The sequence below is a fragment of the Bufo bufo genome, chromosome 3 (assembly GCF_905171765.1).
Source record: "Bufo bufo chromosome 3, aBufBuf1.1, whole genome shotgun sequence".
NCBI classification, from domain to species: Eukaryota; Metazoa; Chordata; class Amphibia; order Anura; family Bufonidae; genus Bufo; species Bufo bufo.
Window position 1 is genome coordinate 232,679,526 of NC_053391.1, and position 26,865 is coordinate 232,706,390.

At 46.2% G+C, this 26,865-nt stretch overlaps 1 protein-coding gene across 1 annotated transcript in view; it reads right to left on the reverse strand.

Annotated features, from left to right (window-relative positions):
- The window catches only part of LOC120995059 (transcription factor ETV7-like), a 61,532-nt gene extending 48,451 nt beyond the window's left edge, over positions 1 to 13,081 (reverse strand). The window contains exon 1 of the mRNA XM_040424031.1: positions 12,848 to 13,081. Within this exon, the coding sequence (XP_040279965.1) occupies positions 12,848 to 12,889 (42 nt within the window). The 5' untranslated portion in view covers positions 12,890 to 13,081. The remainder of the gene's footprint in view (positions 1 to 12,847) is intronic.
- Between the last annotated feature and the right edge of the window lie 13,784 nt (positions 13,082 to 26,865).

Genomic DNA, 26,865 nt, shown 5'->3' on the forward strand with positions numbered 1-26,865 from the left:
GCTACCGTGCAGATAGAAGTCTAATTCTGTGATTAAACCTATACCTGTCACACAGCGCAAAAAAAAAACCAGGCCTCACATTTCTATTCAACCAAATCTGTACTGTTTTAGCTGGTCAAGTTATTTGTAGTGACCGTAAAAGCAGACTTTTTGTTCTGGGTTGAAAAACTATTCCCAAATTTGCCATTCTCAAAATAACTAGTTTCTGGTATATGAGGCCTACTTGAAATCTATCCCAAAAAGGATATCTTACATTGAAGGTGCTGATAGTGTCATTCAGAAAAACCTAAGACACACACTACCGTGCAGATAGAAGTCTAATTCTGTGATTAAACCTATACCTGTCACACAGCGCAAAAAAAAAACAGGCCTCACATTTCTATTCAACCAAATCTGTACTGTTTTAGCTGGTCAAGTTATTTGTAGTGACCGTAAAAGCAGACTTTTTGTTCTGGGTTGAAAAACTATTCCCAAATTTGCCATTCTCAAAATTGTGGTGAACGGGAACAATGAGGAAAACATCTAATAAGGGACGCGGACGTGGACATGGTCGTGGTGGTGTTAGTGGACCCTCTGGTGCTGGGAGAGGACGTGGCCGTTCTGCCACAGCCACACGTCCTAGTGTACCAACTACCTCAGGTCCCAGTAGCCGCCAGAATTTACAGCGATATTTGGTGGGGCCCAATGCCGTTCTAAGGATAGTAAGGCCTGAGCAGGTACAGGCATTAGTCAATTGGGTGGCCAACAGTACATCCAGCACGTTCACATTATCTCCCACCCAGTCTTCTGCAGAAAGCGCACAGATGGCGCATGAAAACCAAGCCCATCAGTCTGTCACATCACCCCCATGCATATCAGGGAAACTGTCTGAGCCTCAAGTTATGCAGCAGTCTCTTATGCTGTTTGAAGACTCTGCTGCCAGGGTTTCCCAAGGGCATCCACCTAGCTCTTCACCAGGGGTGGAAGAGATAGAATGCACTAACGCACAACCACTTATGTTTCCTGATGATGAGGACATGGGAATACCACCTCAGCACATCTCTGATGATGACGAAACACAGGTGCCAACTGCTGCGTCTTTCTGTAGTGTGCAGACTGAACAGGAGGTCAGGGATCAAGACTGGGTGGAAGACGATGCAGGGGACGATGAGGTCCTAGACCCACATGGAATGAAGGTCGTGCCACTGACTTTCATAGTTCGGAGGAAGAGGCAGTGGTGAGACCGAGCCAACAGCGTAGCAAAAGAGGGAGCAGTGGGCAAAATCAGAACACCCGCCGCCAAGAGACTCCGCCTGCTACTGACCGCCGCCATCTGGGACCGAGCACCCCAAAGGCAGCTTCAAGGAGTTCCCTGGCATGGCACTTCTTCAAACAATGTGCTGACGACAAGACCCGAGTGGTTTGCACGCTGTGCCATCAGAGCCTAAAGCGAGGCATTAACGTTCTGAACCTTAGCACAACCTGCATGACCAGGCACCTGCATGCAAAGCATGAACTGCAGTGGAGTAAACACCTTAAAAACAAGGAAGTCACTCAGGCTCCCCCTGCTGCCTCTTCTGCTGCTGCCGCCTCGGCCTCTTCTGCTGCTGCCGCCGCCTCGGCCTCTTCTGCTGCTGCTGCCGCCGCCTCGGCCTCTTCCTCTGCCTCTGGAGGAACGTTGGCACCTGCCGCCCAGCAAACATGGGATGTACCACCAACACCACCACCTGCGTCACCAAGCATCTCAACCATGTCACACGGCAGCGTTCAGCTCTCCATCTCACAAACATTTGAGAGAAAGCGTAAATTCCCACCTAGCCACCCAAGATCCCTGGCCCTGAATGCCAGCATTTCTAAACTACTGGCCTATGAAATGCTGTCATTTAGGCTGGTGGACACACACAGCTTCAAACAGCTCATGTCACTTGCTGTCCCACAGTATGTTGTTCCCAGCCGCCACTACTTCTCCAAGAGAGCCGTGCCTTCCCTGCACAAACAAGTGTCCGATAAAATCAAGTGTGCACTGCGCAACGCCATCTGTGGCAAGGTCCACCTAACCACAGATACGTGGACCAGTAAGCACGGCCAGGGACGCTATATCTCCCTAACTGCACACTGGGTAAATGTAGTGGCGGCTGGGCCCCAGGCGGAGAGCTGTTTGGCGCACGTCCTTCCGCCGCCAAGGATCGCAGGGCAACATTCTTTGCCTCCTGTCTCCTCCTCCTCCTACTCAGCTTCCTCCTCCTCTTCTTCCACCTGCTCATCCAGTCAGCCACACACCTTCACCACCAACTTCAGCACAGCCCGGGGTAAACGTCAGCAGGCCATTCTGAAACTCATATGTTTGGGGGACAGGCCCCACACCGCACAGGAGTTGTGGCGGAGTATTGAACAACAGACCGACGAGTGGTTGCTGCCGGTGAGCCTCAAGCCCGGCCTGGTGGTGTGCGATAATGGGTGAAATCTCGTTGCAGCTCTGGGACTAGCCGGTTTGACGCACATCCCTTGCCTGGCGCATGTGCTGAATTTGGTGGTGCAGAAGTTCATTCGCAACTACCCCGACATGTCAGAGCTGCTGCATAAAGTGCGGGCCGTCTGTTCGCGCTTCTGGCGTTCACACCCTGCCGCTGCTCGCCTGTCTGCGCTACAGCGTAACTTCGGCCTTCCCGCTCACCGCCTCATATGCGACGTACCCACCAGATGGAACTCCACCTTGCATATGCTGGACAGACTGTGCGAGCAGCAGCAGGCCATAGTGGAGTTTCAGCTGCAGCACGCACGGGTCAGTCGCACTGCGGATCAGACACACTTCACCACCAATGATGACGATACGCCTCCCACAGAGGACAGCTTGTCCTTACCTCTGGGCAGCCTGGCACACATGAGCGACTACATGCTGCAGTGCCTGCGCAACGACAGCAGAGTTGCCCACATTTTAACGTGTGCGGACTACTGGGTTGCCACCCTGCTGGATCCCCGGTACAAAGACAATGTGCCCACCTTACTTCCTACACTGGAGTGTGATAGGAAGATGCGCGAGTACAAGCGCACGTTGGTAGACGCGCTACTGAGAGCATTCCCAAATGTCACAGGGGAACCAGTGGAAGCCCAAGGCGAAGGCAGAGGAGGAGCAAGAGGTCGCCAACGCAGCTGTGTCACGGCCAGCTCCTCTGAGGGCAGGGTTAGCATGGCAGAGATGTGGAAAAGTTTTGTCACCACGCCACAGCTAACTGCACCACCACCCGATACGGAAAGTGTTAGCAGGAGGCAACAATTCACTAACATGGTGGAACAGTACCTGTGCACACCCCTCCACGTACTGACTGATGGTTCGGCCCCATTCAACTTCTGGGTCTCCAAATTGTCCACGTGGCCAGAGCTGGCCTTTTATGCCTTGGAGGTGCTGGCCTGCCCGGCGGCCAGCGTTTTGTCTGAACGTGTATTCAGCACGGCAGGGGGCGTCATTACAGACAAACGCAGCCGCCTGTCTACAGCCAATGTGGACAAGCTGACGTTCATAAAAATGAACCAGGCATGGATCCCACAGGACCTGTCCATCCCTTGTGCAGATTAGATATTAACTACCTCCCCTTAACAATATATTATTCTACTCCAGGGCACTTCCTCATTCAATACTATTTTTAATTTCATTTTACCATTATATTGCGGGGCAACCCAAAGTTGAATGAACCTCTCCTCTGTCTGGGTGCCGGGGCCTAAATGTGTGACAGTGGCCTGTTCCAGTGGTGGGTGACGTGAAGCCTGATTCTCTGCTATGACATGAAGACTTATTCTGTGCTGACATGAAGCCAGATTCTCTGTTACGCGACCTCTCTCCTCTGCCTGGGCCTAAATATGTGACAGTGGCCTGTTCCAGTGGTGGGTGACGTGAAGCCTGATTCTCTGCTATGACATGAAGACAGATTCTGCGCTGACATAAGGCCAGATTCTCTGTTACGGGACCTCTCTCCTCTGCCTGGGTGCCTGGGCCTAAATGTGTGACAGTGGCCTGTTCCAGTGGTGAGTGACGTGAAGCCTGATTCTCTGCTATGACATGAAGACAGATTCTGCGCTGACATAAGGCCAGATTCTCTGTTACGGGACCTCTCTCCTCTGCCTGGGTGCCTGGGCCTAAATGTGTGACAGTGGCCTGTTCCAGTGGTGGGTGACGTGAAGCCTGATTCTCTGCTATGACATGAAGACAGATTCTGCGCTGACATAAGGCCAGATTCTCTGTTACGGGACCTCTCTCCTCTGCCTGGGTGCCTGGGCCTAAATGTGTGACAGTGGCCTGTTCTAGTGGTAGGTGACGTGAAGCCTGATTCTCTGCTATGACATGAAGACAGATTCTGCGCTGACATAAGGCCAGATTCTCTGTTACGGGACCTCTCTCCTCTGCCTGGGTGCCTGGGCCTAAATATGTGACAGTGGCCTGTTCCAGTGGTGGGTGACGTGAAGCCTGATTCTCTGCTATGACATGAAGACAGATTCTGCGCTGACATAAGGCCAGATTCTCTGTTACGGGACCTCTCTCCTCTGCCTGGGTGCCTGGGCCTAAATGTGTGACAGTGGCCTGTTCCAGTGGTGAGTGACGTGAAGCCTGATTCTCTGCTATGACATGAAGACAGATTCTGCGCTGACATAAGGCCAGATTCTCTGTTACGGGACCTCTCTCCTCTGCCTGGGTGCCTGGGCCTAAATGTGTGACAGTGGCCTGTTCCAGTGGTGGGTGACGTGAAGCCTGATTCTCTGCTATGACATGAAGACAGATTCTGTACTGACATAAGGCCAGATTCTCTGTTACGGGACCTCTCTCCTCTGCCTGGGTCTAAATGTGTGACAGTGGCCTGTTCCAGTGGTGGGTGACGTGAAGCCTGATTCTCTGCTATGACATGAAGACAGATTCTGCGCTGACATAAGGCCAGATTCTCTGTTACGGGACCTCTCTCCTCAGCCTGGGTGCCTGGGCCTAAATATGTGACAGTGGCCTGTTCCAGTGGTGGGTGACGTGAAGCCTGATTCTCTGCTATGACATGAAGACAGATTCTGCGCTGACATAAGGCCAGATTCTCTGTTACGGGACCTCTCTCCTCTGCCTGGGTGCCTGGGCCTAAATATGTGACAGTGTCCTGTTCCAGTGGTGGGTGACGTGAAGCCTGATTCTCTGCTATGACATGAAGACAGATTCTGCGCTGACATAAGGCCAGATTCTCTGTTACGGGACCTCTCTCCTCTGCCTGGGCCTAAATGTGTGACAGTGGCCTGTTCCAGTGGTGGGGGACGTGAAGCCTGATTCTCTGCTATGACATGAAGACAGATTCTGCGCTGACATAAGGCCAGATTCTCTGTTACGGGACCTCTCTCCTCTGCCTGGGTGCCTGGGCCTAAATGTGTGACAGTGGCCTGTTCCAGTGGTCGGTGACGTGAAGCCTGATTCTCTGCTATGACATGAAGACAGATTCTGCGCTGACATAAGGCCAGATTATCTGTTACGGGACCTCTCTCCTCTGCCTGGGTGCCTGGGCCTAAATGTGTGACAGTGGCCTGTTCCAGTGGTGGGTGACGTGAAGCCTGATTCTCTGCTATGACATGAAGACAGATTCTGTGCTGACATAAGGCCAGATTCTCTGTTACGGGACCTCTCTCCTCTGCCTGGGTGCCTGGGCCTAAATGTGTGACAGTGGCCTGTTCCAGTGGTGGGTGACGTGAAGCCTGATTCTCTGCTATGACATGAAGACAGATTCTGCGCTGACATAAGGCCAGATTCTCTGTTACGGGACCGCTCTCCTCTGTCTGGGTGCCGGGGCCTAAATATGTGACAGTGGCCTCTTCCAGTGGTGGGTGACATGAAGCCAGATTCTCTGCTATGGCATGAAGAGACTGATTCTCTGCTGACATGAAGCCAGATTCTTTGCTATGGCATGAATCGACTGATTCTCTGCTGACGTTAAGCCAGATTCTCTGCTGACGTGAAGCCAGAGTCCAATTGATATTGGGTCCTTTTTATTTTTTTTATTTTTATTTTAATTCATTTCCCTATCCACATTTGTTTGCAGGGGATTTACCTACATGTTGCTGCCTTTTGCAGCCCTCTAGCTCTTTCCTGGGCTGTTTTACAGCCTTTTTAGTGCCCAAAAGTTCGGGTCCCCATTGACTTCAATGGGGTTCGGGTTCGGGACGTAGTTCGGTTCGGGTTCGGATCCCGAACCCGAACATTTCCGGGAAGTTCGGCCGAACTTCTCGAACCCGAACATCCAGGTGTTCGCTCAACTCTACTCACGATGCAATGTGCCCGGCTGCAGCCTTCTCCTTTCGGTGCCCAGCGCCGCCTTCTGAATTGAAATCGCCGCCCTCCCTTTCATTAGAGCCGCCTACCTCAGATCATCGCCGCCTCTCTAACGTCCGCTCTCCTCAGCCAGATCCCGCAGGTTCGAGCGAAGTGCGTCGGCCAGCGCATGCGCACTTCGCTTAACGAGGCCGCTGCCAGGAGTCCGCACGGGCGCATCAGGTTATACCTAGTGCGCACGCGCGGGATCTGGCTGAGGAGAGCGGACGTTAGAGAGGCGGCGATGAACTAAGGTAGGCGGCTCTAATGAAAGGGAGGGCGGCAATTTCAATCTCTCAATATCAAATCAACCCCTTGCACCCTGTGAATCAGCTGTCTTAAGGAGCTGCAGTGCCAGAAATATTACCTTGAATGGGAACAGTAGCCAGTCACGGCCACCACACAGTGTACAGAGATGATCTTCTGAAAAGAGCGGATCTGATATTGACGACCTATCCTAAGGAAAGTTCATCAACTATAATCGTAAGTCCTGGAAAACCTCTTTACTTCCCCACCCACTCGAGAGAGAAAGTTAACTTTAGTTTAGTTTTTATGCGTGAGGCCCCTTGTGAAGTTCAGTATACCAGTATCCATACAGGATGGTTTCTATTAACCTATTTGTATGGTGACTCCTAATTCACGTGGCAATAAGCATGTGAAATATTCTTCCACGGGCTATGTATCCTGCCTGTTTACACAGTCCACGTGATATAAAGTCTTAAACAACGAGTCTTCTTAATTTCACTTTCAGCCAACAAGTTTTTTTTCTAAAAGTAGAGGATATTCTCATGAAAACTTGACATGATGCTTTCAGAAAAAATAAGATAAGATTTATTAATATTGTGTAAATTCCATTGCCCCTTTGCAGAAGGATATACAGCCTGATAAAGGGCACTAGTACCTGAAAGTTCAATGAAATGATTACACTATGGTAACTCTGGATCATCATAATAAAAACCTAACTGAATTGCATAATTTCTGTATGGTCCCTTCTTAAAGTGTACCTATACTTAATAAAATTGCTAAAATGAATACTAAAATGTTGATAGCTATAATGAGATAGAAGCCCTCAAACAGAATGCTCTCTCTCCTTGATGCAGGAAACTGGCTCAATAGAAAGTCTATGAGCCCATGTCAAGTCTGTCTCCTGCATCGAGGACAGACAGCGCTCTGTGTGAGCACTTCTTTCTCCTCATTCTAGTGACTGTGGGTGTCTCAGAACTCAGACCCCCATCAATCAACACCTTTGATATTTCACAACAAAAACTGTTTTTAAAGTACAGGTACACTTTCAATTTAGACAGCTTAAAGGTAGACCAGGAAGCAGAAGATACTTCAGGTTTATCACAGTGGTACATGTTGTGTGGTAGAATTGGTGCATCTTGCTAGACATGTTAGACACTTTTCCTTACACCACCTTATGGTTAGCTTTCTTTAGACCAATATTGTCCAACAAAATTTGCCACAATGTGGTACACAGTGACATTCCTAATCTTTCAGAATAATTGTCTGCGTCCTCCCTAACCTCCATGGTGATATAAAGAGCAGATACATTAAGGGCAGATAAAAAAAACATACTTATTACTTCACAGTGCACCGATAGGCTCCTGAGGTGTAAATCTGGTACTGCTGGTAAGTAAAGTGATCCACCAAAAGCTAAAAGATATGAGGAAGAAAGAAATTAAAGAGGTTGTTCAGGATTAGAAAAACCTGGCTGCCATCTTACAGGAAGAGTGCCACGCCATCCATGGGTTGTGTGTGGTTTTGCAGCAGCTCATCTCTATTACCTTCAATGGAGGTGTTTCGATGGATAAGTGTGATGCTTTTTTGGAAGAAAGCAGGTATATGTTCCGAATCCTGGACAACCCATTTAAAGGGTTTTCTGGGATTTTGATATTGATGGCCTATCCTCAGTAGTCCAATTTACGGCACCCACACCAATCAGCTGTAAGAAGAGGATGTGGTGCTCAGTGAGTGCTTAAGCCTCTTCCGAGGTCATATGACGTCACATTCATCGGTCACATGGCCTAGGTGCAGCTCAGTCCCATTCAAGTGAATAGGGCTGAGCTGCAATACCAAGCACAGCTGCTATTGAGTGGACAGAGATGTGCTTGGTAAGGTGTGAGAAAGCCGTGGCGCTCACCAGAGCTCCAGTGAGCACAACAGCTTTCTCTGATTGGAGTAGGACCCTACTGATCTCATATTGATGGCCTATCCTGAGGATAACCATCATTATGAAAATCCCAGAAAACTCAATGGAGAACAGACAGGCATTAAACTTTGAAGAGAAAAGTGATAATATGGTAAGAGGTGTACAGGATTGGATTGGAAGAAGAAAGAGAGGAGCCACCTTTGATAGAGAAGATAGAAAATAAAGAAGTAGTATAAGGAGAATCAACTAAAGAGAGAAGTAGCAGAAAATAGAAAAGAAGGAAGCAGAATGAAGTTCATTTTATACGGAATAGCAGACTCTATGTGATTGTAGAGGTTGTCATAAAAAAAAATAGTTAAGAAGAAGAAGATGGCCACTTTGGAAATTGTGTGGGGTGGTAGTGAGGCATCGGCTGTCTGTCAGAACTATTTCTGTTGGATGGTGTGCAACTGACAGAGGATTAAATATTTTTAATGTTTGATTGCAGGCCAGAATTAAACTAATGCAGCATTGTTGTTGTTGTGGGGGTTTGCAGCTGGACTTAATTGTCATTCATCTGGCTCTAGATGGGTGTTTAGCAGGCTAAAGAAAGTTTGGATGTACACTGCTCAAAAAAATAAAGGGAACACATAAATAACACATCCTAGATCTGAATTAATTAAATATTCTTCTGAAATACTTTGTTCTTTACATAGTTGAATGTGCTGACAACAAAATCACACAAAAGAAAAAAATGGAAATCAAATTTTTTAACCCATGGAGGTCTGGATTTGGAGTCACACTCAAAATCAATGTGGAAAAACACACTACAGGCTAATCCAACTTTGCTGTAATGTCTTTAAAACAAGTCAAAATGAGGCTCAGTAGTGTGTGTGGCCTCCACGTGCCTGTATGACCTCCCTACAACGCCTGTGCATGCTCCTGATAAGGTGGCGGACGGTCTCCTGAGGGATCTCCTCCCAGACCTGGACTAAAGCATCTGCCAACTCCTGGACAGTCTGTGGTGCAACGTGACGTTGGTGGATAGAGCAAGACGTGATGTCCCAGATGTGCTCAATTGGATTCAGGTCTGGGGAACGGGCGGGCCAGTCTATAGCATCAATGCCTTTGTCTTGCAGGAACTGCTGACACACTCCAGCCACATGAGGTCTAGCATTGTCTTGCATTAGGAGGAACCCAGGGCCAACCGCACCAGCATATGGTCTCACAAGGGGTCTGAGGATCTCATCTCGGTACCTAATGGCAGTCAGGCTACCTCTGGCGAGCACATGGAGGGCTGTGCGGCCCTCCAAAGAAATGCCACCCACACCATTACTGACCCAATGCCAAAACGGTCATGCTGGAGGATGTTGCAGGCAGCAGAACGTTCTCCACGGCGTCTCCAGACTCTGTCACGTGCTCAGTGTGAACCTGCTTTCATCTGTGAAGAGCACAGGGCGCCAGTGGCGAATTTGCCAATCTTGGTGTTTTCTGGCAAATGCCAAACGTCCTGCACGGTGTTGGGCTGTAAGCACAACCCCCACCTGTGGACGTCGGGCCCTCATATCACCCTCATGGAGTCTGTTTCTGACCGTTTGAGCAGACACACGCACTGGAGGTCATTTTGCAGGGCTCTGGCAGTGCTCCTCCTGTTCCTCCTTGCACAAAGGCGGAGGTAGCGGTCCTGCTGCTGGGTTGTTGCCCTCCTACGGCCTCCTCCACGTCTCCTGATGTACTGGCCTGTCTCCTGGTAGCGCCTCCATGCTCTGGACACTACGCTGACAGACACAGCAAACCTTCTTGCCAAAGCTCGCATTGATGTGCCTTCCTGGATAAGCTGCACTACCTGAGCCACTTGTGTGGGTTGTAGACTCCGTCTCATGCTACCACTAGAGTGAAAGCACCGCCAGCATTCAAAAGTGACCAAAACATCAGCCAGGAAGCATAGGAACTGAGAAGTGGTCAGGTCACCACCTGCAGAACCACTCCTTTATTGGGGGTGTCTTGCTAATTGCCTATAATTTCCACCTGTTGTCTATCCCATTTGCACAACAGCATGTGAAATTGATTGTCACTCAGTGTTGCTTCCTAAGTGGACAGTTTGATTTCACAGAAGTGTGATTGACTTGGAGTTACATTGTGTTGTTTAAGTGTTCCCTTTATTTTTTTGAGCAGTGTATATTGCAATGAACTTGAGTCCATGTTTGACTGAGAGGTCAGAAGGGACCTGAAGATGACGCCATTTTGCAGTAATTTGTGAATTGTAATAAATGCCATAGAAAAAAGTTTCCACTCAGCCTTTATCCCGCCCAGGTCCTCCGTTCTGCCCGCCCAGCTCCTCTTGATTGATGTCCAAGTTCCATGCATCATTGAGGAAATCCCGCGCCTGCGCCGTTCACCTTTGCATTTGGCGCTGGCGCAGTGAGTGAAGGCCGCGCTCCTGGTGCCGGCTTCCTCACTTTGATGTAGTCGGCGCCTGCACCAAATACAGAGGTGAACGGCGCAGGCGCTGGATTTCCTCAACGATGCATGTAACTTTGATATCAATCAAGAGGAGCGGGGCAGGCAGAACGGAGGACCTGGGCGGGATAAAGCGTGAGTGGACCGAGCCTCTAGGTGCTGAATCTACGCCCACATAGCACCTAGAGGCTCATTAGCATATTATAAAAGTGTGTACTTTAGCAGAACGGCTGCAAGGACAAATGTAAAAAACACACTTATGTAGTGCTGACATTAGTGCATCGCTAATGTCAGTCAGCTACATAACACAAATTCTGATGGTAGAAACCCCTTAACCTTTATGGTATATGTTAAGATTAATATACCAAAAAACTACTGATTCCCCCTCTCTTGATATATCTGATTTCGTTATACAAGTCACAGCCATGCAATGATTGGACTGATACCATCCACAAGGATAATTAACATCAGTAACCCAAAAATAAGGTGACCGAAAGGAAATATCATCACAAGAAACTTGATAAGGCAATCCCCAGATACCAGAGCTTTCTAGTTTGTTTCACTTGCAGTTCTGCTGTATCAAGGCATAGGTATGTCTTTGAGCCTCCAAAAAGAGGGTTGGGGTGAGAGTAAAAATATCTGCAGTAATCCCTGCCTAAAATCAAAGCACTTTCCCTGAAAGAGGCAACCTCACTTATCGTTGGCTAAACCCTAGAATGTCACCTAGGCGGCTCTAGTAGTTTCTTTATTGTCCCGTTACCAATAAGGTCCTGAATTTCCTCCAAACACTATATATTGTATTTGGCCCGACGCGTTTTCCCTTCTTGAATCATTTGCAACTAAAGTATATATCGATCGACTAGCTCCTCCTGCTCCATTACATGCAGCCTGCAAATTAGGCTACTTTCACACTAGCGTTCAGGTGTCCGCTCGTGCGCTCTGTTTGAAGGGGCTCACGAGCGGCCCCGAACGCATCCGTCTGGCCCTAATGCATTCTCAGTGGAGGCGGATCCACTGAGAATGCATCCGCCTGCCAGCGCTCAGCCTCCGCTCCGCTCAGTGAGCGGACACCTGAACGCTGCTTGCAGCGTTCGGGTGTCCGCCTGGCCGTGCGGAGGCGAGCGGATCCGTCCACACTTACAATGTAAGTCAATGGGGACGGATCCGCTTGAAGATGACACTATATGGCTCAATCTTCAAGCGGATCCGTTCCCCATTGACTTTCAATGTAAAGTCTGAACGGATCCGCTCAGGCTACTTTCAGACTTAGAAAATTTTCTAAGTAATAATGCAGACGGATCCGTTCTGAACGGATGCAAACGTCTGCATTATCGGAGCGGATCCGTCTGATGAAACATCAGACGGATCCGCTCCGAACGCTAGTGTGAAAGTAGCCTTATACTGCATTTCTTGGTATCAGGTTCACTTTGACTACATTGAACATGTTTGTAGTGTTAATCACTGGCAGGCTATAATTACATAGTTACATAGCTAATACAGTTGAAAAAAAGACATAAATCCATCAAGTTCAATCAAGGGATAGGTGGGGACGTGAATACCAAAATAATTAGCAAGAACAGATCAGCACCATATATATAACTGACGGCTGCTTTAATATATCATGCCGTAGATAAGGGCTCCTGATATATCTTCTGGGTGTAGCATGCAAGTCTTCCAAAGTACACAAATTCTGAAAGACTGCATTATAGTAAATGACTGTAACTTACATAATAATGGAAGTAATGCTGTTGTGAATTGTGTTCATTATTTTTAATATTTTTTATTATTATGTGTTTTATTTGCTGCCTATTTGTTTTGTACCATTCTATTATTCTACACAGACCACTGTACAATCTATTCATCCAGTGAAAGCCACAATGTATTTCTTCAAACCTAAAGCCCACCCTAATCAATACCATTATCAGTATATTTAAATTCCAAGAGGAACATACCTGATGGTCACATGTAGTTGGGTAGGTGCCCATCAATGACATATCCACAAAAGAGGAAATGAATCTTCTAAAATGTGATGAAAGCGTTTTCTTAAGGTGTTTTTTTCTAATGTTATTTTCCAGTAGTAAAGACAAGACCACGGTAAAGTGTAGGACGCCTCTTTTGGGTCTACAGGAACCTTTCAATGCCAGGGGCAGAAGTTAAAATCCTGTATATAAAAGGCTGTGTCATTTCTGGACGGAGCTTGCAAAATGAAAGTAATCGTTTCCTTATTCTGGTGCACAGGACAGTGCAGATGAAAGTGAAAGTGACATGGAAACTTCCAAGAAAGGAAGTGAGCTGACTAGTGAATAGTATATATACAATGCATTCATTTTGTCATATATCATGATGTAAATTGGCGGTCCATGACTCCACTAAATCCAGCCATGAATTCCATGGACACTTTACATACTTATTTGATGCTGTTTGCAAATAGTATCTTATTGTGGCATAAAATACATTTTGATATCCCAACATAAATCAGTGGTCTGTGTGAGAAAATACTCTGTATAAGGCCTCATGCACACGCAATTTGCGGAACGGAACGGGCGGCCCATTGAAGAAACGCCTATTCTTGTCCGCAAAACGGACAAGAATAGGACAAGTTCTATTTTTTTTGCAGGGCCACGGAACGGAGCAACGGAGTGTTGTCCGCATCTTTTGAAGTGAATGGGTTCGCATCCGAGCCGCGGCTCGGATGCAGACCCAAACAACGGCCGTGTGCATGAGGCCTAACACTTAGAATATCTTTTTATGACAGATTATATATGTCACAAAGTTTCAGTCTGAGCTACACATTTCTATTCTCTATTCCAAAATGGCGGTGTCTCCCTGTGTCAAAACTCTCCTTCCCCCCAATTGTGCAAACTGTAGTACCAAAAACAATGGAGTGAATTTATCAGGTAATATATTATGAGAAATGAGAGTGAGACAAAACATTTTTTAAACATTCAATTAATTGAAAATAACGATTAAACTGAAACAGGCTGTTTTTCAGCAATCCAAATTTTAGGACCACATGCCTTTAAAAGGCCAAATCTGTGCAAAGATGTGGATTCATTGTCATTTTCTGTCAGGTAGTCACACGTTGTGATGGCAAAGGCAAAAAAACTCTCCCTTTTTGAACGTGGTCGGGTTGTTGAACTGCATAAGCAGGGTCTCTCACAGCGCACCATCGCTGCTGAGGTGGGACGCAGTAAGACAGTCATTTGGAATTTCTTAAATGATCCTGAGGGTTATGGAACAAAAGAGTCAAGTGGAAGACCCAAAAAAAATTTCATCAGCACTGAGCCGGAGGATCCAATTGGTTGTCCGTCAAGACACTGGACGATCCTCGACCCAAATTAAGGCCCTTACTGGTGCTTACTGCAGCCCCATAACCATCAGACGACATCTGAGACTGAAGGGTTTCAAAAACAAAAAATGTCTTCAAAGACCTCGTCTCCTTGAACTCACAGAACTGCTCGTTTGGACTTTGCAAGAGAGCACCAAACAAGGGACATTCAGAGGTGAAAGAAAGTTTTATTCTCTGATGAGAAAAAATTTAACCTTGATGGTCCTGATGGTTTCCAACGGTACTGGCATGACAAGCAGATCCCACCTGAGATGTTTTCTACACGCCACAGTGGAGGGGGCGCCATAATGGTCTGGGGTGCTTTTTCCTTCAGTGGAACAATGGAGCTTCAGGAAGTGCAGGGGCGTCAAACGGCCGCTGGCTATGTCGAGATGTTGCAGAGAGCATTCCTCATGACTGAGGGCCCTCGTCTGTGTGGTAACGACTGGGTTTTTCAACAGGACAATGCTACAGTACACAATGCCCGCAGGACAAGGGACTTCTTCCAGGAGAATAACATCACTCTTTTGGCCCATCCTGCATGTTCCCCTGATCTAAATCCAATTGAGAACCTTTGGGGATGGATGGCAAGGGAAGTTTACAAAAATGGACAACAGTTCCAGACAGTAGATGGCCTTCGTGCGGCCAACTTCACCACTTGGAGAAATGTTCCCACTCACCTCATGGAAACGCTTGCATCAAGCATGCCAAAACGAATTTTTGAAGTGAGAAACAATAACGGCCGAGCTACTCTTTACTGAGTTCATGTTTGGAAGTTGGATTTCTGTTTTGGGGGGGTTTATTATTTTTTTGGAGGTGTGGTCCTAAACTTTTGATCAGCTGAAAAACAGCCTGTTTCAGTTTATTCATTGTTTTCATTAAATTGAATGCTCAAAAAATGTTTTGTCTCACTTCCATTTCTTCTTGTTGCATGTTGAAGCTCTACTTGGTACCTTGTTAAGATCCAGCCATGCTAAATATGATTTTTTGCCATTTTTCAAGTGGTCTTAAACTTTTGATCAGGACTGTATAATGATTAATACAATGAGCATAGCATTAGCACTAACATATTTTCTGTAGTGAGTATGGCACTATTTCATATATTTTGGAATTTATGTTTGCAGAGTGTTTTTGCATTGTGTTTGTTTTTGCCTTTGTATTTTCAGCCATGGTGATGTACACCTGCACATTGGGATGTGCTGACTAACTTTGTTTCCCCCCTAAAATATCTTTTTTTTAGATTACAGATTCAATGCATACCTCAACTGATATGTGACACTATTTATATATGGACAGACTAGACTGTAGTAATTTGACAGGTGTAAGAAAAACTTTTGGACCCCATGCACATTAGACTATTGTTGACCGAACCAGTTTTTGGGCTCCTGATGGTAGTTTTACACGACCCGAAGAAAGCAGATAATCTGGAAGGAAGCATTCCTTCCTGACAACTGGATGCTCAGTCAGTGGGGGTGAAGTGCTGCATTTACCGTACATGTAACAATCACCTCCCACAGTATGAGGATGTTGGATCGTTCATCCTTATAAAGCTGCATTGTTTATGGCCAGCAGATCACTGTTTAGAAGTGATAATTTACTTGCCAGTATGGACAAGTGTAGGAAAGGCTGCACATTTAGACGGGCAGATTATTTGGAACAGACGTTTGTAGGAATGTTAATCCCCGATAATCTGTCCAACAATCGTGCCGTGTAAACCTGCCATGATTCTTCCCAACAGACGATGTCAGAGGACAGAAGAATCAGAACCATTGAACTTCAACGCCTGTTCTTTTTGTTTTCCAAGGAGATAAGCCACAACCAGAGAAGTCTGGTAGCAGCTGTCTTCTCTCTCCCCAAAGGGGAGTTGGGAGTGATAACTGTCAGCTGATAGCTATTGAAGGTGTATTATGGGCACCTTACCCCTCTGCATCCTAACAAATGTATCTTAAATAGTCATAAAGTATATTGGATGTGCTATACAATATGGCAGAAGTTGACAGGAGGCTGCATAGCCAGGGTTAGAAGAGGGGCAACTAGATAGCTTTTTGATAGTCAATAAAGGACAATTAGTTATGGCCACTACCACTACCTAGCAAAAGAAAGGCAAAGATTTAGACAAATGCTTAGGTTTTGAATGGCAAATGGTTGGATGCACTTGAAGGGTTTTGGTTTATTTTGCCAACTCTCCTTAGCCATTATTGTAACAACAACCATCTATGAATACTTATGGAACCTGAATGGGTTCAGCGCTTGTTTGCATTGGACTATTTTACTGACCCACGCATAGTACATTAGGGGAGGAATGATTGCTACCTCAATTGTTTCTCTGCCATTCAGATGTAATCGTTATTGGCAGCACATCCCTCCAATGCCTCATGCAACATTCTTCCAAAAATCATTTTTATCTTTTATTCTGAATGGAAGGTGCACTCAGTCCATAAATGTGTTTGTTGGCTGATCATGGCCACAATTAAATGGGCTAGTTTTCATGCGCGAGTCTTCCTATGAACTCCTATTCCCAATAATTGGCCTTAAAATCGTTCAGTGTAATGGGGCCTTAAGGGTCGCTTAGATTTGAACCTGGCTTTTTGGATGTATATACAGCTGTAGAGCTAGCTGTGTAGCTCAGAGGCTTTGGTGGGTAAAAGTACAATGGTGTCTTTCTGCTATTTAGTACTTTTATGTGGGCTTTCCTATGAGAAGAAGATCTGGTACATTACACTACCATAACTATATACGCAACCATACAATCGTTATGTTACTGTTTATATGACTACATTTTAGTTCACTGTCAATAAGGTTTGCAGTAGAGTCCTGTGAATTGCAGTTGCTCCATTGCATAGGACACTAGCTTACTGTTACTAGCTTAACATGGTGAACTTTGTATTATTATTTTTTTTCATATAATTGCCAGGAATTGTCATCAGAAAATGGCTAATTTTTTAAATTACATTTTTATGTTAAATTTTTCTTACATAATTTTTGATGATATTTTTTCATTTTCCATGTCACTATCTGTATTTAAAAAATAACTAAAATCCTTCAGTTTTCACTCTGGCCATTAGGACTAATAATATGCTGAAACTTCCTGTTCTGTACAGGTAACTTTTCAGTAGTCTTCTCATTCTCATCAATGCAGAATTGCAATGACAGATATCACCTATACACAGAGAACACATGATCCACCGTTCACAATAGGAGATATCACGGCTTATCTACTCCCTCCTGACCTCTGCACAGGTCACAGAGCATGCCTAGAAAACTCTGTCATAGAAGTCAATGGAACCTTTCCAGTCTGTTGCGTCTATGTCCCATTGGCTGCTCTCAAAAAACATATGTTAGGCCTAGTGGCTAGTGTGAGAACTGCATGATTTTATTTTATTTTTTTAAATATAGATAGGGACATGGATTTTTTTATTTATTATATATTTCAAATAGGTAATTTGGTTACGAAACATTCCCTGAAGCTGAACTGAACAGTGTACAAATTTTGAAAGTGTATTGTATCTATTAAGGAAGTGAGATTAGTTTTTTTTTTTTTTTAAATGTACGGGACTCTCCAGTTAATGCTGTCATTGTGTATAGGTGTAACATAAGAAATGTTAAATATATGATTGAACACTGCTCATGGTTCTACCCGTCTATAATTTAAAGGCAACAACTATAGATCATTTTTAAAGCCTGGATTTCACTGACTCTATGGGCTGAGGTGATGGCTACCAGAAAAACAGCCTTGAGTGTAACCAAACGAAGAGAGGCCTTAGACATAGGTTCAAACGGGGATTCTGTGAGGCCTGACAGAACAAAATTTAGGTCCCAGGGGGGCACTATAGGTCTTAGTGTGGGACAAAGTCTGTCTGCTCCTCTGAGAAACCTGATTATCCATAGATGGTCAGCTATTTTGACATCAAACACAGAGCTTAAGGCTGCGATATGGACTCTCAAAGTGTTGGGAGGAAGGCCTTTGCTAAACGCAGCCTGTAGGAACCCCAAAACTGTCTGGATGGAAAAAGACTAGTGTTGATCGAGCACCAAGGTGCTTGTGTCCTCTGGTGCTCGAGTAGAACACTTCGCAATGCTTGGGTGCTCTACTAGTAAGTATTCCTATACAGCAGAAGTCTCATATTTAAAAAATAATAATTTTAGTACCTTGCCATGCAGCTCTATAGTGTAGTGGTTGATGGTTCTTGGCTGTAATGTAGAAGGTTGTAAGTTCAAATCCCACTGGAAATAGAGGCTAAATTAGATTTAAATATACTGACTGGAGCATCGCGCTCGAGCACACGTGATATTCGGCCTAGCATAGAGATGCTCAAGCGGAACTGGTGTTCCGCCGAGCATGCTCGCCCAAAGACGGGGATAACTTAAAATCTAACCAGGAAAAAACACCAGGAAAAAATTTGCTTCCAAACTGTAGAGTAAATTTCTGAAGTGATCTCCTTTCTGCTAACGGCCATTATGTTTATCACGGAATCTGGAAGACCTTTAGATCTCAGAGTTAACCTCTCAGATTGCAAGCAGCAAGGTGTAAGCTTTCCACATACGGATGGAAAAATGGACCCTGGTTCAGAAGATCGTTCCTCCAAAGGAGAACCCAGGGGCTGCTCTCTGACATGATTTTTAGTAACGGAAACTAGGCCTTTTTTGGCCACAGGGGAGCAATCAAGATCACCCGGGCCTTTTCCTCACAAATTATCCTCAACACTCTTGGGATTAGCGGAAGGGGAGGAAATGCATAACCCTAAGGAGAAGTTCCATGTCTGCGAGAGGGCATCCACTCCTACATTTCCGTTTCTTGGGTCTAGGGAAAAGAATCTCAGAAGCTTTGCGTTTAGATGGTTCGCGAACAGATCTATCTGAGGAAATCCACATTTCATGCAGATCTGATGGAACACTTTCTGGTGTAAGCTCCATTCTCCTGACAGCAACAGAATCCTGCTGAGCAAATCTGCTTTTGAGTTCAAATGCCCCTTTAGATGAACCGCTGACAGGGACCTCAGATGTGTTTCTACCCAGGAAAAAATATTTTACAATATCTGACTTAGAGCCCTGCTTCTTGTACCCCCCTGTCGATTTTTGATTTGAGGTGAGGCCGTTCAGAAGGGCAGGCCACTGACCTTGAACAGAGAATTGCAGGCAGTGAGCCCCCCAGCCCAAAAGACTTGCATCCGTAGTTACAACTACTAAGTCTTTGGAGATACAAGGAACTCCTTTCTGTAGGTGGACAGGATTCAGCCATCAAAGCAGGGAGTCCTTTACACAACCGGGAATGGCAATATTTGCCTCCAGCGAGTTCTGATCCCTGTCCCAGCTTTTCAGCAACCAATCCTGGAAAATACAGGTGTGGAAATGAGCCTACCTGACGGCAGAGATGCACTCGATCAGTGACCCCAGTAACGACATGGCCTCTCTGACTGGGTTGAACGGGAGTTTCTGGAAACTCTGTAATTTGGAAATTAAAGGGGTTCTGCAGTTTTTTTAAACTGATGATGTATCCTCTGGATAGATCATCAGCATCTGATCGGAGGGGGTCCGACACCCGCAGTAGTGTTTACCGCAGGTTCAGTGACGTCACGACTAGTATTAATGGCCTGGGCAGGGCTAAGCTCAGTGTCGGACCCCCGCCGATCAGATGCTGATGATCTATCCAGACAATAGATCATTAGTTTAAAAAAACTGCAGAACCCCTTTAAGGATTCTACTTTTTGAGGGGCAAAAAAGTTTTCTCTTTGGTGGAATCCAGGAACACCACCAGAAACTTTATCTGCTGAGAGGGAACTGGAATTGATTTTTCCAAGTTTATCAGCAACCATCCCAGAACTATATATCTGCCACAGAGCGGTGATTGGTCTTAGATGACTATAATGGATAAGACCGTACTCTGGCCGACTAGACCTAATCACTGAAGACAATATGTCAAACCTCCCACTTCATTCTATAATCTTCCTAGACCAATCCCAAAAGAATACTAAACTACAAACCTATAACTCCATCACTAAGTACTCATCTATTTCCACACCAGTATTATCCCTATGTCCGGATAATGACATCCCTACTTACGGCGAATTGAAAAAACACCCTATGATAGCCAGCCTTTCCACTTTCCAAATAGCTCACTTTATTAAATTTATGAAGTCTCACCTTAAAAATCTCACTGGGACAAACAAACAATCTGCTTTTGAGAAACTAGCCCTTCAAACAAAAGAACCAAAGGGAAAGTTATCCAAATTATACAGCCTTCTATTGGCCCTAACACGCCCAGACAAACATCCCTTCATCTCAAAATGGAAAACTGAACTGAATATCCAATTCGCAGCGAAAGAGTTAAATAGTGTCCTGAAGGCCCCCCATAAGGTGTCCACATGTGTCAAACTACAAGAAAACAGCTATAAAGTATTAACCTAATGGGATTACACACCACAATGCCTTAACCGTATGTTCTCTGAATGTAGCCCGGTCTGTTGGCGATGTGGTCTAGAAATAGGCACTCACAGCCATATATGGTGGAAGTGTTCTGAAATTACATCCTATTGGCAAAAGATTTGCAAGGTCATTTCTGATGTTTGTAGAATATCCATACCAGTCTCACCGAAATTATGTCTATTTGGGGTGTTCAGGAGTCTCAAGTGCCCCAGAGATACACAAACACTGGGTCAAATTTTGCTAGCCTCATCCAGACTACTCATCGCAGTGTACTGGAAGAAACCAGAGGCACCCCCATTACAACACTGGATTCAAAGGTGTGACCATTTGTACCGCCTAAAACAAATTGCACACTGGGAGTCCCGAACGCCACAACGCTTTGAAGATATTTGGAAACCTTGGAAAAATTATAGGAATTTTTCGGACTAACAAGCCTATAGGTTATAGAGTGTGTGCACATATCTTAATGTAATGGTTTAGCATATGCAGACCGAGAAGACTTACACTTTTATTTTTTTAACTAGAGGTACCTTTTTAAGAACGCACCTTATGTTCCATAATTTGCTTATCTATTTACTACTAAATAGCAGCATACTCACCCCCCCTAAACCCCACCTGTTTTTCTCCCCTCGGACTTCACTCCCCCCTTCTACCCTTCAAGTTTGCTTTTCTTATTGTAAGTACACTTTATCGATGCATCTTTTCTTTTGACCTCTGTCTATTTTATAATGTTCCTCAATGTACTTCTCAATGAGGTCATAGCTAGGGATGAGCGAACCCAAACTGTATAGTTCGGGTTCATACCGAAATTTGGGGTGTTCGTGACACGGACCCGAACATTTTCGTAAAAGTCCGGGTTCGGTGTTCGGCGCTTTTTGAAAGGCTGCCAATCAACAAGCATCATACTACTTGCCCCAAGAGGCCATCACAGCCATGCCTACTATTGGCATGGCTGTGATTGGCCAGTGCAGCATGTGACCCAGCCTCTATTTAAGCTGGAGTCATGTAGCGCCGTACGTCACTCTGCTCTGATCAGTGTAGGGATAGGATGCAGCTCCTGCTGTTAGGGCGAGATTAGGCAGTGATTTAGTCTTCAAAAACAATTACTGAAGTGATCGATGTACAGCTGTGTATCATTCAACCTCTGCTATTTAATTTCTCACTGTTTTAAGGCTGCCCAGAGCGTTTTTCTGTCACTTTTTTCTGGGGTGATCGGCAGCCATTTTGTGTCTTGTGGTGCGCCAGCACAAGCTGCCACCAAGTACATTTAACCATCAATAGTGTGTTGTTTTTTTTGCTATATCCTACATCAGGGGCTTGGCTGTGCTTGCTATTTTATTAAGGGTTGAAATACAATTGCCAAAATAGCAGTACCCTAAATCTGGTGTTTCAGCTGTGGCTAGCCAAATGTAATACTGTCTGCTGTCTGGCAAAGGATATATTATTTTATTCTGGGTTGAAATACAATTCCCAACTTAGCAATTCCCTAAATCAGTGGTTTCTGCTGTATCAGGCCAACTTTAAATCTATCCATAAAAGGGTATATTAGATTGAAGGTGCGGATAGGGTCATTCTCAATAACTTCAAACGCTACGGTGCATCTCCAAGTCTAATTCTGTCCGTAAACGTATACCTGTCATCCACCGCCTAAATACTAGGCCTACAATTTATATTCAGCTAAATCTGTGGTTACTGCTGTGCCTGTATTAGTGTAATACGGTACCTAAATAGATAGCCAGATAGTGTTAGGTGCCTGTAAAAAAAGGCCTGAATTTGAATTCAATACATTGGGCCAAATAATTTTTTTATTATTGTGGTGAACGGTAACAATGAGGAAAACATCTAGTAAGGGACGCGGACATGGTCGTGGTGGTGTTAGTGGACCCTCTGGTGCTGGGAGAGGACGTGGCCGTTCTGCCACAGCCACACGTCCTAGTGTACCAACTACCCCAGTAGACGCCAGAATTTACAGCGATATTTGGTGGGGCCCAATGCCGTTCTAAGGATGGTAAGGCCTGAGCAGGTACAGGCATTAGTCAATTGGGTGGCCGACAGTGGATCCAGCACGTTCACATTATCTCCCACCCAGTCTTCTGCAGAAAGCGCACAGATGGCGCCTGAAAACCAAGCTCATCAGTCTGTCACATCACCCCCCATGCATATCAGGGAAACTGTCTGAGCTTCAACTTATGCAGCAGTCTCTTATGCTGTTTGAAGACTCTGCTGGCAGGGTTTCCCAAGGGCATCCACCTAGCCCTTCCCCAGCGGTGGAAGACATAGAATGCACTGACGCACAACCACTTAAGTTTCCTGATGATGAGGACATGGGAATACCACCTCAGCAAGTCTCTGATGATGAAACACAGGTGCCAACTGCTGCGTCTTTCTGCAGTGTGCAGACTGAACAGGAGGTCAGGGAGGAAGACTGGGTGGAAGACGATGCAGGGGTTGATGAGGTCCTAGACCCCACGTGGAATGAAGGTCGTGCCACTGACTTTCAGAGTTCGGAGGAAGAGGCAGTGGTGAGACCGAGCCAACAGCGTAACAAAAGAGGGAGCAGTGGGCAAAAACAGAACACCCACCGCCAAGAGAGTCCGCCTGCTACTGGCCACCGCCATCTGGGACCGAGCACCCCAAAGGCAGCTTCAAGGAGTTCCCTGGCGTGGCAGTTCTTCAAACAATGTGCTGACGACAAGACCCGAGTGGTTTGCACGCTGTGCCATCAGAGCCTGAAGTGAGGCATTAACGTTCTGAACCTTAGCACAACCTGCATGCAAAGCATGAACTGCAGTGGAGTAAACACCTTAAAAACAAGGAACTCACTCAGGCTCCCCCTGCTACCTCTTCTGCTGCTGCCTCGGCCTCTTCCTCCGCCTCTGGAGGAACGTTGGCACCTGCCGCCCAGCAAACAGAGGATGTACCACCAACACCACCACCTCCGTCACCAAGCATCTCAACTATGTCACACGGCAGCGTTCAGCTCTCCATCTCACAAACATTTGAGAGAAAGCGTAAATTCCCACCTAGCCACCCTCGATCCCTGGCCCTGAATGCCAGCATTTCTAAACTACTGGCCTATGAAATGCTGTCATTCAGGCTGGTGGTCACAGACAGCTTCAAACAGCTCATGTCGCTTGCTGTCCCACAGTATGTTGTTCCCAGCCGCCACAACTTCTCCAAGTGACCCCTGCCTTCCCTGCACAACCAAGTATCCGATAAAAATCAAGTGTGCACTGCGGAACGCCACCTGTGGCAAGGTCCACCTAACCACAGATACGTGGACCAGTAAGCACGGCCAGGGACGCTATATCTCCCTAACTGCACACTGGGTAAATGTAGTGGTGGCTGGGCCCCAGGCGGAGAGCTATTTGGCGCACGTCCTTCTGCCGCCAAGGAACGCAGGGCAACATTCTTTGCCTCCTGTAGCCTCCTCCTCTTCTTCCACCTGCTCATCCAGTCAGCCACACATCTTCACCACCAACTTCAGCACAGCTCGGGGTAAACGTCAGCAGGCCATTCTGAAACTCATATGTTTGGGGGACAGGCCCCACACCACGCAGGAGTTGTGGCGGGGTATTGAACAACAGACTGACGAGTGGCTGCTGCCGGTGATCCTCAAGCCCGGCCTGGTGGTGTGCGATAATGGGTGAAATCTCGTCGCAGCTCTGGGACTAGCCGGCTTGACGCACATCCCTTGCCTGGCACATGTGCTGAATTTGGTGGTGCAGAAGTTCATTCACAACTACCCCGACATGTCAGAGCTGCTGCATAAAGTGCGGTCCGTCTGTGCGCGCTTCCGGCGTTCACATCCTGCCGCTGCTTGCCTGTCTGTGCTACAGCTTAACTTCGGCCTTCCCGCTCACCGCCTCATATGCGACGTGCCCACCAGGTGGAACTCCACCTTGCACATGCTGGACAGACTGTGCGAGCAGCAGCATGCCATAGTGGAGTTTCAGCTGCAGCACGCACGGGTCAGTCACACTGTGGAACAGCACCACTTCACCACCAATGACTGGGCCTCCATGCGAGACCTGTGTGCCCTGTTGCGCTGTTTCGAGTACTCCACCAACATGGCCAGTGGCGATGACGCTGTTATCAGCGTTACAATACCACTTCTATGTCTCCTTGAGAAAACACTTAGGGCGATGATGGAAGAGGAGGTGGCCCAGGAGGAGGAGGAAGAGGGGTAATTTTTAGCACTTTCAGGCCAGTCTCTTAGAGGTGACTCAGAGGGAGGTTTTTTGCAACAGCAGAGGCCAGGTACAAATGTGGCCAGACAGGGCCCACTACTGGAGGACGAGGATGAGGAGGAGGATGAGGATGAAGCATGTTCACAGCGGGGTGGCACCCAACGCAGCTTGGGCCCATCATTGGTGCGTGGCTGGAGGGAAACGCAGGACGATGACAATACGCCTCCCACAGAGGACAGCTTGTCCTTACCTCTGGGCAGCCTGGCACACATGAGCGACTACATGCTGCAGTGCCTGCGCAACGACAGCACAGAGTTGCCCACATTTTAATGTGTGCGGACTACTGGGTTGCCACCCTGCTGGATCCCCGGTACAAAGACAATGTGCCCACCTTACTTCCTGCACTGGAGTGTGATAGGAAGATGCGTGAGTACAAGCGCACGTTGGTAGACGCGCTACTGAGAGCATTCCCAGTCCCAGTGTTGGGTGACATGAAGCATGATTCTCTGCTATGGGACCTCTCTCCTCTGTCTGGGTGCCGGGGCCTAAACATATCTGACAGTGGCCTGTTCCAGTGTTGGGTGACAGGTCCCATAGCAGAGAATCATGCTTCATCTCTCCTCTGTCTGGGTGCCGGGGCCTAAAAATATCTGACAATGGCCTGTTCCAGTGGTGGGTGACATGAAGCCTGATTCTCTGCTATGGGACCTCTCTCCAATTGATATTGGTTAATTTTTATTTATTTTATTTTTATTCATTTCCCTATCCACATTTGTTTGCAGGGGATTTACCTACATTTTGCTGCCTTTTGCAGCCCTCTAGCCCTTTCCTGGGCTGTTTTACAGCCTTTTTAGTGCCGAAAAGTTCGGGTCCCCATTGACTTCAATGGGGTTCGGGTTCGGGGCGAAGTTCGGATCCCGAACCCGAACATTTCCGGGAAGTTCAGCCGAACTTTTCGAACCCGAACATCCAGGTGTTCGCTCAACTCTAGTCATAGCCAATTATTGTCTTTGGATATGTGTAATACATCAGTTACATTCATTTATAACTGCCCAGGTTTGGGCAAACAACTTGTGTACCTTATCGTTGTTTAAAACCAATAAAAAAAAGAAACAGGTTTTGTTCCAATAGTGCTGCAGAGTTTCCGATTATTAGCAAATCATCCAAATATGGAACAATGATAATATTCTGCCTTCTTAAATGGGCGACAAGTACCTCTATCATTACTTTTGTGAACACACGGAGTGCTGACGTTATTCCGAAGGGGAGGACTTATTCCGAAGGGGAGGAACACCGCCATTCTTAAATATTTCTGATCTGCATAACAGACTGGAATGTGGTAATAGGCGTTTCTCAGGTGTAGAGACGCCATAAAGTCCCCTTTTTTTTAAGAAGATTCAATGTGGAAGTAATAGTTTCCATCTTGAATGTGTGATACTTGATTAATTTAAATTTTTTTATTTATTTATTATGAGGCGGTACTTCCCACAGTTTTTTTTTTTTTTTACGAGAAACTGTGGAATAGAAACCAGTTTCTCTTTGGTCTTGAGGGACCAGAGCGATTGCGCATAGATCTAAAAGCTCCTTTATGCCTTTTTCTAACTCGTTTTTAAGATGAAAGGATTTTTGAACTGGAGTTATGTCGAACACCCAGGAATTCGATGTTATTTTTTCCCATTCGCTGAAAAAAGCTTTTAAACTTCCCCCCACTGCATATTTGGCGTCATTCCTTAGAAGACTCAGTGGTTTTGGTGTTGAACAGAAACCCTCTACTTTTTCCGGACTTCTGGTTCTTATTTTTGTCTGTTTTCTTGGATTGAAAGAAACTTCCCCTTCTGTATTTATGAAAAGGAAATTTCCTCTTTCCCAAGGGAAAACATTTTTTAGTATCTGAGGCTTTTTCCAAGATCCTGACCAAACAGCATTTTGCCATGGAATGGGATGTTACATAATTTCATTTTAGATGACAAATCTCCTGCCGAAGATTTCAGCCAGAGAGCTCTCCTAGCTGAAACTGTTAGTGCTGTAG